Here is a 15,259-nt window from a genome sequence, read left to right on the forward strand (position 1 = left end):
AAATGATACACTTAAGTCATCACAACAGAAGTTTAGAAAAAGCCAGTTTTGAGGTTACATATCAATCTCTACATACATGTAGTACATAACAGATATTTGTTATACTCTCCCTGTGCAACTTTATTTTACAGCATAGCACTAGCCTGCAATCCAGACATCTTCTATGCACAATCACAGGTAAAAATGTATGGATTCCAGGCTAGTCATTTTAAACACAATAAACAGTATGTTTACCCTTGCTATATTCTGAGTTATCTAGATTCAACACTCCCTATTGCTATTCTGACGCTATTGAAAGGTGTTCCACAAGTAGGAGCTCCCTGAAAAAGGTTGACAACATTATCAAGATTTAGATGCACATTCTTGAATAAATTACTAGAGCTGTGTTGTACAATTAAGGCTGGCTTTTTATTGAATATGAACTCTGGACAAGTCCATGCTTCATAGATATCAATTATTTTCTAGGAATGTGTTCAGGGTAATGTATCATTTATTAATCCTGAGTTTGAAGTCAATACAGTGATTCAAAGGGACTTTTCAAGTTAGATTAAGTTGAATGATAGCCAGCCTTTTAAGCTTTACTCCGTTCTTTTGGTCCGTTTTCGGCACGGAAGTGACCAAGAGAGAGGAGTATCACTAAGAGACCAGCACCCAGGTAGTTGAATCAGTGTATTGACTTGAAACTCAAGATTAAAGTGCATACGACACTTAAAGACAACATAGTCTTATTATATATTACAGTATCACAAGCTGGAAATTAAAGTTGATTACCTGTCGGCAGGTATCAAGAACTGTAAGTATGCTTTGTAAGATTCGATGTTCAATACCATCAGAAAGGGTGTATATTTGGTACAAACGTCTATGTTCATTAAACAACACATGATGGTTGCTTGCAATCGGGATCTGTTGTAGTTTAGTGTCATTGGTGACGCAAGCACGTTAAGGAATGGAATACCACCCAGACACATTCCTAGCAAAAAACATTAGGACTTGTGGAGTGTGGTCTTCTCCAGAGAAGACATTCAACAAAAAGACAGTTTCTTGTACGGTTAAGGCTGACACTTTTCTGTGGTTATATGTACAACCCTTTTATCCTGCAGCTTCAGCAACTGTACAAATTCGGAGGACATGGAGTGTCCGCTGCTCTGGTAACCCTTGTCGTAGTAGTGGTACGTCACGTTGTTGCCCTGACAGTTCACGTCAAACGGCCAGAAGCCATACAGGTGCACCTCCTGACAATAGGAGATGGCAGCGCTGGCTAGAAACAAACCTGAGAAAACAACAAACAAAGGAAACCTGTAGGATGGTACAATTATGAAATTTCCCAGCAGAATTTTTACGGATAAAATCTTTTTGTTGCAGAACATCATGAAGGAGCCAAGCAAGCAGTTGTGATTATGTCATTACATGAATGCTGTAAGTTCATTTCATTTTTGCAGGGACTCGATTTTGCAGTAGAAGGGGAAAGAGGCCAGGGTTTTCATGGTCTTTCAAGTTTACGGTTGAAACAAACAAACGCTCCTTGGTTGAAACAATTGTAGTTTTATACCAGAAACACATAATTATTTGCAATGTCCAATTTGCAGTGACCAATAAGTCTATGAAGTTTAAGAAGTAAGTAAAGCCTTAAGCTTGGATTTGTGTGGTAAATCATTTCTGTTCAGAGTAGTAAATTGTCCTACTTACCAGTGGATAGTCTCTTGCCCTGTGGGAGTCCCTGGTCGCTCCAGTATTTGCCCAGCATACGCAGGTGGTTTGGATGGGGGAACACAACTCTCTGCTGGGCATTAGCACCCTAATGCAAGAAACGCATTTTACAGTGATACGTTACAACGTGATACGGCACACTCGAAATGCATTCTGAATATTCTATGGAAGCCCGTGTGATGCGGAACACCAGTATCAAACGTTTTTGTGACCCAGGTATGACATTTAATGAAACACAGTACTACTAACTACTATATGTTGGACATGTCTATATAACAATAACGCTTTTCTTAACTCTATACGGTATGATAAGGCAAGGTCGTTCTTATAACCACCTAATAAACTGGCTCGGGCGCGTCTCGACCTCGGCATTTTATTCAGTGGTTATAGGAACGACCTTGCCTTATCAAACCATATAGACCTCAGGGCAGGTCATTAACCCTATATTATGACTAACCTGAAGGGTTTTATGTGCATAGTAAGCCAGCTGCATGTTCCTTCGATACGAGAAGGCGGGAATCCAGATCAGGCTGTCATTATATGCACTGATGTCCTGCAAGAAGTTGTTCCGCACTCCCCTTTCACTCAGTTTCTTATACCTATCGACAAAAAGAAACACTTGATATTATAAAACGCAGCACAAGAAGACGATATGACCGTACAAGAATTGTGCAGAAAATCGATGCTATCGAAAGAATTTGTAGGGAAACGCTTAACAAAATATAAGTCGTAAAAAATGAGAATAGATTCTGAAGAAGGATATATAGTAAAATAAGTTTTTCCGAGGGTTGAAAAAGAGTCAGGAAACCGTAGGTAACATATATATTCTCAGAACAAAATGTTGTTACCTTTGAAATCCACAGTAACACACACAGAAGGCATAAACTGCACATCACAGGGACATGTGTACAGCAAACAAAGAACCAAACAAACAAACAAACAAAAGGACAGATTTTAGCAAAGACCAACACCAGCACAAAGGACAATAGTAGAATCAGGAAGGAAAGGGTAGCCATATATTGTTATCTCAAGTGAAGATTAATCTTTAAGTCAAATAAATATATGTTTAATCCTGCTTTAGAATGAATTCTACCCGCAAAGTTGAACTGTCAAAACTGATTTGAAAAATATTCAATTATTCAGTATTGCAATGGATTCAGCATTTTTGTGATGCAATCAATTGCAATGGTACTAAATGTATAAATTGTAGATTATGTTTGTGAATATTAGACATCCAGGTCAGGAAAGGAGGAATAAAATTGAAAAAGTAAAGATTGAATTGTAGATTAGTTAGCATGTACAGTTACTATACTGATGAGTAAATTTGTAGAGTCTTTAAATTGGTAGAGTCTGCAAACGTTGATTCTGATGTTGATTCTGATGAAGATCCAAATGATTTCATAAATGAGATTAACATTTTGCACAAAATGTTTCTAATCCAGGCTACCCTGAACTTCCAACAGAGAGCATCACAAAGAAAGTGAAATCAAAATGCAACATCTGAATTTGAACACTGAAGACTGACTTTTTTTCTAGAATGCTGGGGTTGAGGGTTATCAGGGAGGTTTTGGACCCGACGTCTTCACTGAACACTGCGTTTACTGGAGCCAGGTTACATCTGTGGTGGGAGAGAGGGAAGAAAAGATGTAAGGAAGGGAGGAATTTACTGCATTGTTCGAAATACTGTAGTCGTTTCTAAACTTGATATACACATGCACGATTCACAGATGAGTTCTTAATATTGATTCAAAACAGACTGAACATTTAAGGTGTTGTCAGGAACTGAAACAGGCCACTTTTGACTACAATATTTTATGCATTTACCATCATCTGAGTATAAATAATCATTCTGCAATAAGTATGTACTATATATTATATTCTAAAAATTTTGCGGTGGTTTCATGTTTGCGATTTTTGCGGCAAACTTAAAACCACCCTGAAAATGCCTTCTGCCTGCCTACCTATCTACCTCCTTATTTCAACTGCAAAATTGAAACCACCATGAACACTCCATTTTCTCCTGCAAACTCAAATCCATTTACAGCATGTATTTGAGGATTGTGGACTGACCTTATAACAAACTCTGATGCGTCGATCTTGTTGCCACACTTGCTGCCCAGGAGAACTCCTCCATTCCCCACCACGCTGCAGCTCTTAAAGAACTGCCCACTCAACGAGCTGTTCTGTGGGGCAAAGGGAAAAATTTCACTTCAGCCCCCTTTTTACTCAACCTTCACTCAGCTAGTGCTGTCTAAGACAGCACAATACCCTTACCCTATAGGGTTGCCGGAATATAGGGCCACTAAGATCAAGCACTAGCTCAGCACTAGCTCTGAGCAACGAAAATTAGCTTTATGTGAACCTGGATTTCATCATGATGGGAATATGATGCATGATGTAACAGTATGATTTAAAAGACAATAAAACATACAAAACGTAAAAAGACTTGTTATTTTCCTATGAAATTAATTGAGCAACCTGTCAAATGTTTGGACACTCAATGGTCACAGCCTCAGTGGAAAGAGGGTCCAACTTTACACTATCTAAAACACCTCCCTGTGCATCATATCATATGCATTGTACATTACATACATGTAGTATTCTGATGTTGAGAGGCAGTGGCAAAAGTAAAATATAGAGTTAGTACCCTCACTTCTAATTGAGTGATAGCTAAATTGAATGAGTTCCATGCTTTTACGAATCTGGTGAGAGCCCTATGTTCCAACAGCCCTATGTTCCGACAGCCCTATGTTCCGACACCCCTATTTTCTGATGCCCCAGACTATATGTTGCAACACCGCCTAACCCTTACCCCAGGGTCATCTGAATATAGAGCTGTCCAAATGTAGGCCTGTTGGAATGTAGGGCTGTACCCATCAACTCCAAGTACAGAACTGGTGTGCTATGCTACAAAACAATCGTGCTACAAAACAAAAACAAAAACAAAAAACAAAAAACCGATCCCCTACCTGGGGGAGCAAGCCAGTTGTTCTGTGTGTGATCTTCAGGACTGACTTGTCTCCATCGAATCTAAGCAGAGAGCCCTTGGGGACATTCTGCCTAGTTGCAATGAAGAGGTCTCGAACATGGCAGCACTTCTCAAGGGATTCCCTGAGGAAAGCAAAAATAAAGATACTGTAATTCTTGATTTGTTAATCGTAACCTAATTTTAGCTACTTTAACGGTCACTAGTCAACCGCTAAAATTTCTTCATCGCAAATATCTGATCACTAACATTTGAGACAGTGATGTTTGTTCCCACCGTAAAATTAAATGCAAATTACAAAGAATATGTGACTTTTTGATGATTTCAGATTGATTCAACGTAACGTTAGTTATAGCACAATGAATATCAGCAAGCTAATATTCACAGAAATAGTGTAGAAATCATAGTTAGCTTTTTCCTTTTTCATAACAACAACAAACCTTAGTTCTTCAATGGCGGTGTAGTTGAATTTCCATTCCTTTTCTTCTGTCGGTGTCTTTTTGTATCCGTACCCGAGGAAGTCGTCTTCGAAACTTTGCGGGTGACAAGCTTCCAACACAGGAGTGCGCTTTACAGGTTTCTTCTTATTGGGAGTTTTGGCAATTTTGGCTTCATTGTGGACCTCTCGTCGGGCTGGGAACCAGGGTAGGAGGGACCACGGCTGCACACGATCGGTGAACAGTGTTCCTGAATCCGTTTTCTCTTTTCTGGAGGGAAATTTGTGGGATCTGGAGAGAACACCAGATTTTCAGTAGTCTGAAGTATTACACGTAGCATTAAGTACAAAGTGTTGAAGAGTAGAATCTGTAGTATTGCAGTCTACGTACTGATGGACAATGAACAACAATTAGTGCACTTGGCTATGAAATGCATAAAATTGAAATGGCTAATTGCAGCATACAGAAAAAGCATGCAGACTTCTCTTTAACTTGGATTAATTTCTTAAAAGAACAACCTGTGTGAGGAGACGTTGAAGACAGTTGGATGTGAGCTCCAGCCATGGCGTACTTCCATCCACGTGATGCCGATCACAACAAGGTTGATGACCCCCAGGGCGATGACCTTACGCTTCATCAGAGAGCTGAGGGGCGGGGCCTTCTCAACACTGAAATAACAGAATGCAGATGATGTTTACAACGGTTTTAGTGTGAATGTTGTTCAGCACCAGGGAAGCAATATCAGTGTGAATGTCATTCAGGGACAGTGCAGTATGAAAGACATTCAGCACCAGAGACAGCAACATCATTAGTGTGAATGTCATTCTCTACCAGGGACAGCTCACACAATATCAGTGTGACTGTCATCAACTCGAGGGACAGTAATGTCAGCATGAAAGACATTCAGAGCCAGGGACAGCAATGTCAGTTTTCATGTAAACAATTATTTATCACAAGGGACAGCAATGTCACTGAACGTCATACAGCACCAGGGACAGCAATGTCAGTGGGAGGTTTATTCAGTACCAGGGACAGCAATATCAGTGGGAGGTTTATTCAGTACCAGGGACAGCAATATCAGTGTGAATGTTATTCATTACCAGGGACAGCAACATCAGTGGGAGGTTTATTCAGTACCAGGGACAGCAATATCAGTGTGAATGTTATTCAGTACCAGGGACAGCAATATCAGTGTGAATGTTATTCAGTACCAGGGACAGCAATATCAGTGGGAGGTTTATTCAGTATCAGGGACAGCAATATCAGTGTGAATGTTATTCAGCACCAAGGATAGCACCAGTGACAGCAATATCAGTGGGAGCTTTATTTTGTACCAGGGACATCAATGTCAGTGTGAATGTCAATCAGCACCAAGGACAGTAATGTCAGTGTAAATGTCATTCAGCACCAAGGATAGCAATGTCGTGTGAATGTCATTCAGCACCAAGGACATCAATGTCAGTGTGAATGTCATTCAGCACCAAGGACAGCAATGTCAGTGTGAATGTCATTCAGCACCAAGGACAGCAATGTCAGTGTGAATGTCATTCAGCACCAAGGACAGCAATGTCAGTGTGAATGTTATGCAGCACCAGGGACAGCAATATCAGAGAATGTTATTCAGCACCAAGGACAGCAATGCCAGTGTGTATGTCATTCAGTATCAGGGGAAGCAATGTCAGTGTGAATGTCATGCAGCACCAGAGACAGCAATATCAGAAAATGTTATTCATTAACAAGGACAGCAAAGTCAGTGTGAATGTAATTCAGCACCAGGGACAGCTGATTGGAGAATCAATAGAAATGACAGGGGCAGTGATATCAGTGTGAATGTCATTCAGGTATATGGGATAATATACTATCTGGAACCAAAATATCCCAATCCTACCCATATAGTTGTATAACCTTTGCCACAGAGCAAAATACATTATTCAACAAAAGATTCTCACCACTTAACTACAATGTACACTTAACCTAGTTCAAAAGAGGCCTTTTCACCTCTCCAAAATCGTGCAACAGACCCAAAGAAAAATACATTATTCTGCAAAAGATTTTCACCACTTAACTACAATGTACACTTAACCTATTTCAAAGGAGGCTTCTCTAAAATCATTCAACAGACCCAAAAGCTGAAAAGATCCTTCAAAAAGCTTTTTGTCATTTTCTAAAGTCAAATATTCATGACCCCAATTTTGACGAGTATGACAGTTCAGCACATCGGTGGCATCACAAAGAGCATTTACGTTTGAAAGGCTTTTAAGCCCAACTTGAAAGAACCCTCGTGAGACATCCAAATTAGTGTGAGTGTATAGTATTACCATCCAAGAAGAAGAGACAATTCGTAATATGTGGAATCTTCAAATATCTGCAATTATTTCAAGTTGTACAAATTTTCAGTCACACAAAACAGGTATTTCTACTGTGTAATTTGCTATTATTGTTACCAACTACGTGTAAAACATAAAATAATACAGTAACTGTAAATTATTGATTTTCACTGTAACATTGACTTTAAGGAGCTATCAATTACAATTTTCCAATATCTTATTCAATAAAGCAAACTGCTTACATATACTACCATGTAAAAAAAGAAAGATCAATTGAAAATATTTGAATCACAAAACATAAAAAATCTTTCAGACTCATACATGTATGCGGTAATTTTATGTTGACACAACTTTACCATTCTGCTACAGTTAGCTACAGTACTCTTAAAAGAGATTACACCCTCCGTTTTATGATTTAGATTGATATCAAGTATATGTGTTTTATGTATGCTTATTGATAACCAACATAAGGTATACAAATGAAATCATTATGCTATTTCTACACTCCCTGCTTACCAAAATACTGTTGTAACAAAACAGGAAGAAAAACAGATCAAATTTTTAACAGTCTATTAGTGACTACATGTATTAACATACAAGCAACAGCCCTTTGAACTATATTATTAAAGCACACATGGATTTCCCTGCGACAAATTTTGATTAAAAGCTACCGCTTACGGGATTTTTACTTTTACCTTAATCAAGGGTGGTGAGGCTTGAAAATATCCTTAATGCCTTTTAAGTTATTGCTAAACAATGAGTTTTTGTACGTATGTTAATCTGATAATGTTTCACGGTGTTATGCTTCTGCTCATGTGATTCTGAAAGATGAGTAACATGCTGGTTTTTAATAAGCGGATATGTTTTCACCTCACTAGAGTGCCCCAGGGAAAAACCAGCAGGTGCATGCATATGAGTGCTCTGAATTTCAGAATCCCTGTCAAGGAGGGTAACCGTAATATTGCCTGTTACAAATGTACTGTGCGGCTTTTACAAACAGAGCACAGATTTCTGTACAAAGACAAGGTAGCATGGGCCATATTGGGAGTGGGGACAAGTCAAATTGTCTATTTCTTAGAATTAAAACCTAGCAACTATAAAACCATGTTTTTTCTTCAAAATATGCTTTGTCTTGGCTGTGAAATTGTCACAGTAAGGAACTGTGATATATTGCATATATTGAACCTCATAAATTATGTGACTGGACACCAATTTGTCTTTTTTTAATCCTTTAAAATCACCATCTGCAAAGATGCTGCAGTCCATTATCTAAATGGTCTATTCTATCATGATAATGATTATATTATGTGAACTTAGTCTTTTAAGGCCAGAGATTTGCCAGTCTTTCACTTCCATTCCCCATTGGACTACAGTCTGTATGAGAGAAGATATTATCTTCCACATTCCATTGCCTTAAGATAAATATTATTGTCTGGAGCCAGGCTCTAAATGCATTATGCATGATCATTTGCATATCTGGAACTAAGGCGGATTATTATGATCAACTGTAACAATTCACACTTTTTTGCTGAGGATTTCCCTCATTAAAAATGATGAATATCATATATGTTTGAAAATCAAGCTCATTTTTTCAATGAATTATAAAATTATCATGCTCGTTCATTATCTAATATTTTTATGCAATATGAACTAAAAGGATGTATGATGCAACGATGCGAAAGCAGACAGTATAAAGGGCATAAGAAATTTCTGGTACATTAGCGGACGAACTGCATTTCCATTTTCTTTGATAACTATGTGCTGTTAATTAGATATAGTTCTATACAGTGTCAATTAGTGCAGAATCATTAATCTAATTTCTTTGTATTAAGATACCGATAGTTTGATATCCGGGATATCATATAACATTCATGAAATATGCAGCAGCGACACCAAAATTCAGAGCATGGACAATGTTTCCCAAAATAATTTCATCAGGTTGGTAGAACATAGGATATTTGGAGTTTCTTTTAACACAACCAGGTAATCTCACCTGCTGACGTTTTGGTGTCTGTCAGATATTTGGGATTACGTTCTTGCCGCAAAAGCGCCACCTACATCGGCTACTTATAGCGGTGAGAAGCAGTACTCCAGTCAGAAGCTCTGAAGAAGGTGTCTGACAGACACCGAAACGTCAGCAGGTGAGATTACCTGGTTGTGTTAAAAGAAACTCCAAATATCATATATGGACAATGTTATTCTACCATGTACATGTGTAACGCACATGCATTAATACAATAACAATTCTTTATGATTATATTGTTTACATTAGGGGTTACAGAAAAAGACACCAGATCCAAATACAACAGCTAATTACCGAATCCCATAATTTAGAGAATTAGTTATTAATAAATCAAATGGCTACTTCAGTATGCAAACCCAAGGGATTAAAGTTCAGAAATGTGAACCATCAAAATATGTATGATGCTATTATTATTATTAATTATAACATTACCCATGTACTAGGGAAGAAAAAGCTGTGACGCTAAAAGCGGTAAATTCATTTTCATGTTTTTTTTTGGAGTGTATTAAGTTTGCGGTCGAAACAAAACAATTTACAGTTCCTGTAGTAATACATTGATACCTTTACCTTGCATAGATTACACATATTCACATTATCACGATTTTGTAGTGGAGAGATCTAACTGCAAAAAGAACTGCAAAAGTGAGCATTTCGAGATTTGCAATATGAAACAAACCCATGTACTATAGAGAAGAAAAATCTGTGACATTGAAGCAATTCCCTAAACTCTGATCATTGTAATAAACAAACCCTCTAGGGACACTACAGAAACTAGTTCATTAGGCCTTCTTGTTTAATCACCCCATAAATTCTTGTTGCCCAGCCCATAATTGCCACTGATGTCATCTGGCAATTGTGATAATGTTCTCCCTTGGACAATGGTACAAGCCTTTTGGATGAAATTAGGAGGACGTGTATAGGGTTTACTAGCAACAGGGACTGATGGGTAGTACAGGGGTTACAAAATATCCAATAGGACGCAAATAGGCAACAATTGTTACAGCAAGATTGAATAGACCCTCCTTGGTTAGAGAAAATGAAAAATTCATGGTGCATTCAGTTAACATTGTTCCTCAGGACACTGGGCTCAAAAACCCTTTTTTGCAAGTTCTTTATCCTTTTTCTTCTGCAACGTTGGACAGTTCTCGATCTGCAAACCACAGGTTGAAATAAAATTGGGTATTTCGAGCCCTTCATAGCTAGTCTGCAATCCAAACCGATTATAGTTCCAGGGTCTCCTCTCCGCAAATATTGCATATGTAATTGCGGAGAAGAGACTCGGGAGCTATAATAGGTTTGGATTCCAGGCTACTTCTTAGCCGCATCTCAAAAATGATTTATGACATATTATGCAGTTTTGAGGTCGTATTACTAAAATGATGAAATCAATGTAGGCATGTCTAGATCTGGGTCACCTACATTGTACTAACACTCCATTACCAATTTGATTGACAGAACTAGTCTAAGCATGATGTAATTTGAACCAATGACCACTTACCTTACTCAGCAGTACAGTAGCCTGATACAGAAAACCAACTGCCTCAACAGAGAACTGAAACATGTCTAATATAGGATACCCCTACTCCACTTGATTAAATTATGTTAATGTCATCAGGCCTGACATCATGCGTATTACCATTCCTCTGCATACTAGTAGTAGGGTTGTCACTGCCAAAACTAATCAATTATTATTGCCAGAATGGTAAATTTCTCTGACAGTCTCAAACCATAAATCTTCGCAATCCTGACCTCAGAGTACTATTAAGTCAAAATGCATTAATCATCACTCAATGTATTTACCCTATAATCCTGTACAATGCATATAACGTACACTCATACTTAGCTATAGTATATTCAGACACAAGAAAATACATAACGGATAGTTTCTGCATCTGAACCTTACTTCATGGCAGGATTTCTCTGAACTCTGAGTGTACCAATTGTTGCTGTGTTGGTCTGGCTGGAGTGTTGCTGAATCCATCTGTTTTCCTCCTATATACTCTTCCCATACATGGGACTCATTGACTTGAACCCGGTGCCATCCTATTACTACCGGGGCTCCTACACTCGCTACCCTAAAAAATAGTGTAGCGAGTGTAGGAGCCCCAGTTACAAGTAATAGGATGGCACCCAGGCTAGGAGTGACTGCCCCTAACCTTAGTCTAAACCTTATCCCTCCCCCCCCCAACGGCCATGACCACCTATAGCTAGCGTATTCCATTTTTTCGCCCCTCTCGAACCTTTAGCTTCTGTAACCCGGAATTTTGCAACATCGCTCAATTGACCACACATCTCTCTATGGCCCCTGGCCTCACAACAGGCCATCGTATTATGCTTGCTGCAATCCAGCCATTTAACATATCACTTTAGCTTGCAATTAAATTCACTGACCTGATTTGAGAGCCAAATCCTATGAACATACCGGTACGCTCAATGGATTGTCCCTCAATTCAGGGATCAAATGGAATTGCTTGACTTGAAGAGAGCAGAGAAATACCTTCAGGTTGTGCATGATGTGCAAAATGCCAGCCAGCGAGTAAACCTCAAAGAAGAACAGCAAAGAATCAGTAATGACTAAATGTATCAATTCTAACTGCCAAGAATTAACATGATTTAAAACTATCACAGAATGGCACCTGTTATCATCAAATACAGCAGAGGCCTGTTATGCTGAATTAACATATTTTAAAACTAATGATGATAATGTAATGTTTTAACCTATTCCCTGCTGCCTAACTCTGTAACCAATAGGAAAGTGGGTGACAAATGGCTACTTCAGAGTGCTTAAGGTTAAACTATCACAGAATGGTACCTGTTGTCATCAAATACAGCAGGATGTTATGCTGAATGGTGCTTATACCAGCTGCACATTATTCAGATTAACCATTGACCTAAATCTATCAAGAGCATAATGCAACAGGCTGAGGCAAGACAATCATCATTTTCGATTCTTTGAAACTTTCTACTAAAGGCAACCAAAGCAATATTAGGGCCCAAAAATAGAAATAAAATAATGCTGAAATCAATTGTTTAGCACATTTGTGTAATGACTTCATACTTTGAGCATTTCAAAAATGCGCAAAATTGTGATGTATGATGATCCTCTTAGTTTCACAAGCCTACAAAAACTACGGCCACGATTTTCAGCGAGTTCTCACATCACAACAACGTCATACTTTTGCATAATGGACGTTGCTATATACATTGTGATAATGTTGTTTGAACTAATCATGTATAGAGATGACTAAATAGATTGTCTTTCACATTGTCAATCCGATTTTCGTGCCTACTAATTTGCTTGGGTAATTCCTTTAAACAATTGATATTTCCAAGAATCCAATGGGCAAATGTTATAATTGTTTTGCCTGCCTGTTATGTATAGTGCCCTAAGTAGATTAAACTATAAAAGCATTGCACATAGTGTTTGACTTTAAAAGTGTCAGAGATAATGCAAAAATACCTTTGAAGTTGAGCTAGAAAATTGGTATTGCAAGCATCATGCTCAGGCTATGGGTTTAACCCTGAAATTGTATATTTTGGGCACCTGTGCTAAAAAAACAAAAAATCAATATGACCTAAAATTTGTCAAGAATGACTAGACTGGGAATCAATTGCATTTATATATAAGCCTTTTATAATTCTTTTAAAACTATCCATGCATCCTCAATTTAAAAAAAAATTCACCAAAGTTCAGCTCTTATTTTCAGCCATTGAACATAATATTAACACTCCATAAATGAGACTCTTTTGGGTGCCGGTACTACTGTAATACGATTGTTGAAAACAGATGGATAGCCGCTCAGCCTACTTCAATCTCAGAAAAATCTGTTTAGCCCATTTAGTGAAAGGTTAACATTATCCAGTCATCCAATCACAGATCAAACAGCTTGGCACAGCTCCAAGGACAAAATTACAAATCATACACACCACAATTACATCCACAAATAATATGTTACCACTGGCTGAGATCTTAAGGATGAATACTGTGCATCTAGTTAAGAACAAAATAGAGCATTCACTGCATTTCTATACGTACTTTAATTCGAAACTGTAAAAACAGGATAGAAATTCACATTACGGACTATCATGGAAACCCTTTCACAGCCTCGCGCAGACCAATTTCCAACCGTGTATTTCCACGTACCTTTATACGAGGATTTTTCAGGAAATTCCCATCTTCTCATTCCTCTCTTCGGACACAGCCGTTGTCTTCCCTTCTCCACACATCCATTCTGTTAAAACTGTGAGCTGTATTCGTCCAGAAAGATGGCGGTTTGAGGAGAAACCAGGAAAATGACATTAGCTCTCCGCCATTTTGACGTCCTCTGTGTCCCCGGAAGTGAAAATCAGGATGATTTATGTTTCGGTTCATGCATCGTCTGCAAACGCGTAGATACAATTTCTTTCGGAATGTCTTTTGCGATTTCCTTTGCCGCAATGTTTTTAATGTACTATACTATTGCCTGTCGTTTAATTCGAGATTTTTTTAAATGAAGAAGGCTTCTTAATAATAGAAACTAATTTATTCTTGCAATGATTAGCTAATGAAAGGGCGGAATTTTGCCTCAAAAGTCGAGAAATACCATCGCATGAATCGCATGGGTTACGATGTTTGCAAAATTGAATACTGTCAAAACCATGATGATCAGTGAACATTTGCCGTAGCGAAACGCATGAATATTGGTGATGCCAGTGAACTGAGATAAATCAGCGTGAGGGGTTTTAATAGCACTGCTGAGGCCCGCGGCAATGCGCTGAAACTCGATACTTGGATGGATCTGCCTGCATTCATTTTCCAGTAATGGTAAGAGCTAGATACTTTGAATGGTAGCGTGTCTGGCAAATATACCATAGACGTCTGTTTAGGAAGTAAATCTGTCCTTTCTTTATGATCAATTGTGAGAGACGATTTTTCCATTGATTGAGATAACCGAACACTTAGCCCATAATGGACAGGCAGTGCGTTCTCTGAATCCTTTTCAAACTGGGAATTGTTATAGCAGACATCATGGCATTTATAAAACTAGTTTCTAGGAAAAATTCCATGGATTTGCAAATGATATGGTCTCTTATAAGCATAATTTATCTGAATTCATTATCCTTTTTTTCCAAATCACATTTGTCTATGGCTAGCATTTCCTCATCAATTATGCAAATGATGTCAAAATAAACATGATCTATGCATGATGAAATTCACCTTTATCTAACCTACATGTGTCACTAGTATGAATGATAATTGATTATGCAAATAAAGTCAACATCTCCATTATATATCAATTAACATTGCTCTCGAAGATGTAAGGTGTATGAAATGTCTGTCATATCGCACAGTTGAAATATTAATTGCCCTCATTGATTATGCAAATCACTTGCTAATTTGCACAATTTGCATTATCAACATATTATTAAATTGATTTTCATCACAGGTAAAACAAATAACATTTCAGTCATCCCTTCTCGACTTATCCTGTTTCAAGATGAAACCCTCTGCTGTTCCAAAGAAAGCTGCTTTATGGCCCTAATCTATGTCACCTCTTCCTGATCCCGAGCACAAGAGATATCAAAAAGACCATAGCTTGCATAGAACATGAGATATCAAATTGGAAGCTCTGCTGCAATACCAAGGAAAACCGCCAGGGAGCCCAAAATCTAATCATTTTTGACAGAATAGTACCTAACTAAATTCAAAGTTTCATGACAATCCATCAATAGCTTCTTGAGTTATGCTGCTACATGTACACATACATACATACATACATACATACATACATACATACGT

The 15,259-nt window shown here is 38.1% G+C and overlaps 1 protein-coding gene across 1 annotated transcript; it reads right to left on the reverse strand.

Annotated features, from left to right (window-relative positions):
• Positions 1–818: 818 nt before the first annotated feature.
• LOC136421775 (alpha-N-acetylneuraminide alpha-2,8-sialyltransferase-like) lies at positions 819–13,829 on the reverse strand. The gene is made up of 9 exons (XM_066409327.1): positions 13,625–13,829; positions 5,649–5,798; positions 5,134–5,421; positions 4,677–4,818; positions 3,778–3,890; positions 3,233–3,325; positions 2,165–2,306; positions 1,687–1,795; positions 819–1,270 (listed from the first exon to the last, which is right to left on the reverse strand). Exons 2-9 carry the CDS (start codon positions 5,765–5,767, stop codon positions 1,050–1,052), a joined length of 1,227 nt encoding a protein of 408 aa, XP_066265424.1. The 5' UTR covers positions 5,768–5,798; positions 13,625–13,829; the 3' UTR covers positions 819–1,049.
• Positions 13,830–15,259: the final 1,430 nt, after the last annotated feature.

The sequence above is a fragment of the Branchiostoma lanceolatum genome, chromosome 16 (genome assembly GCF_035083965.1).
Source record: "Branchiostoma lanceolatum isolate klBraLanc5 chromosome 16, klBraLanc5.hap2, whole genome shotgun sequence".
Lineage (NCBI taxonomy): Eukaryota > Metazoa > Chordata > Leptocardii > Amphioxiformes > Branchiostomatidae > Branchiostoma > Branchiostoma lanceolatum.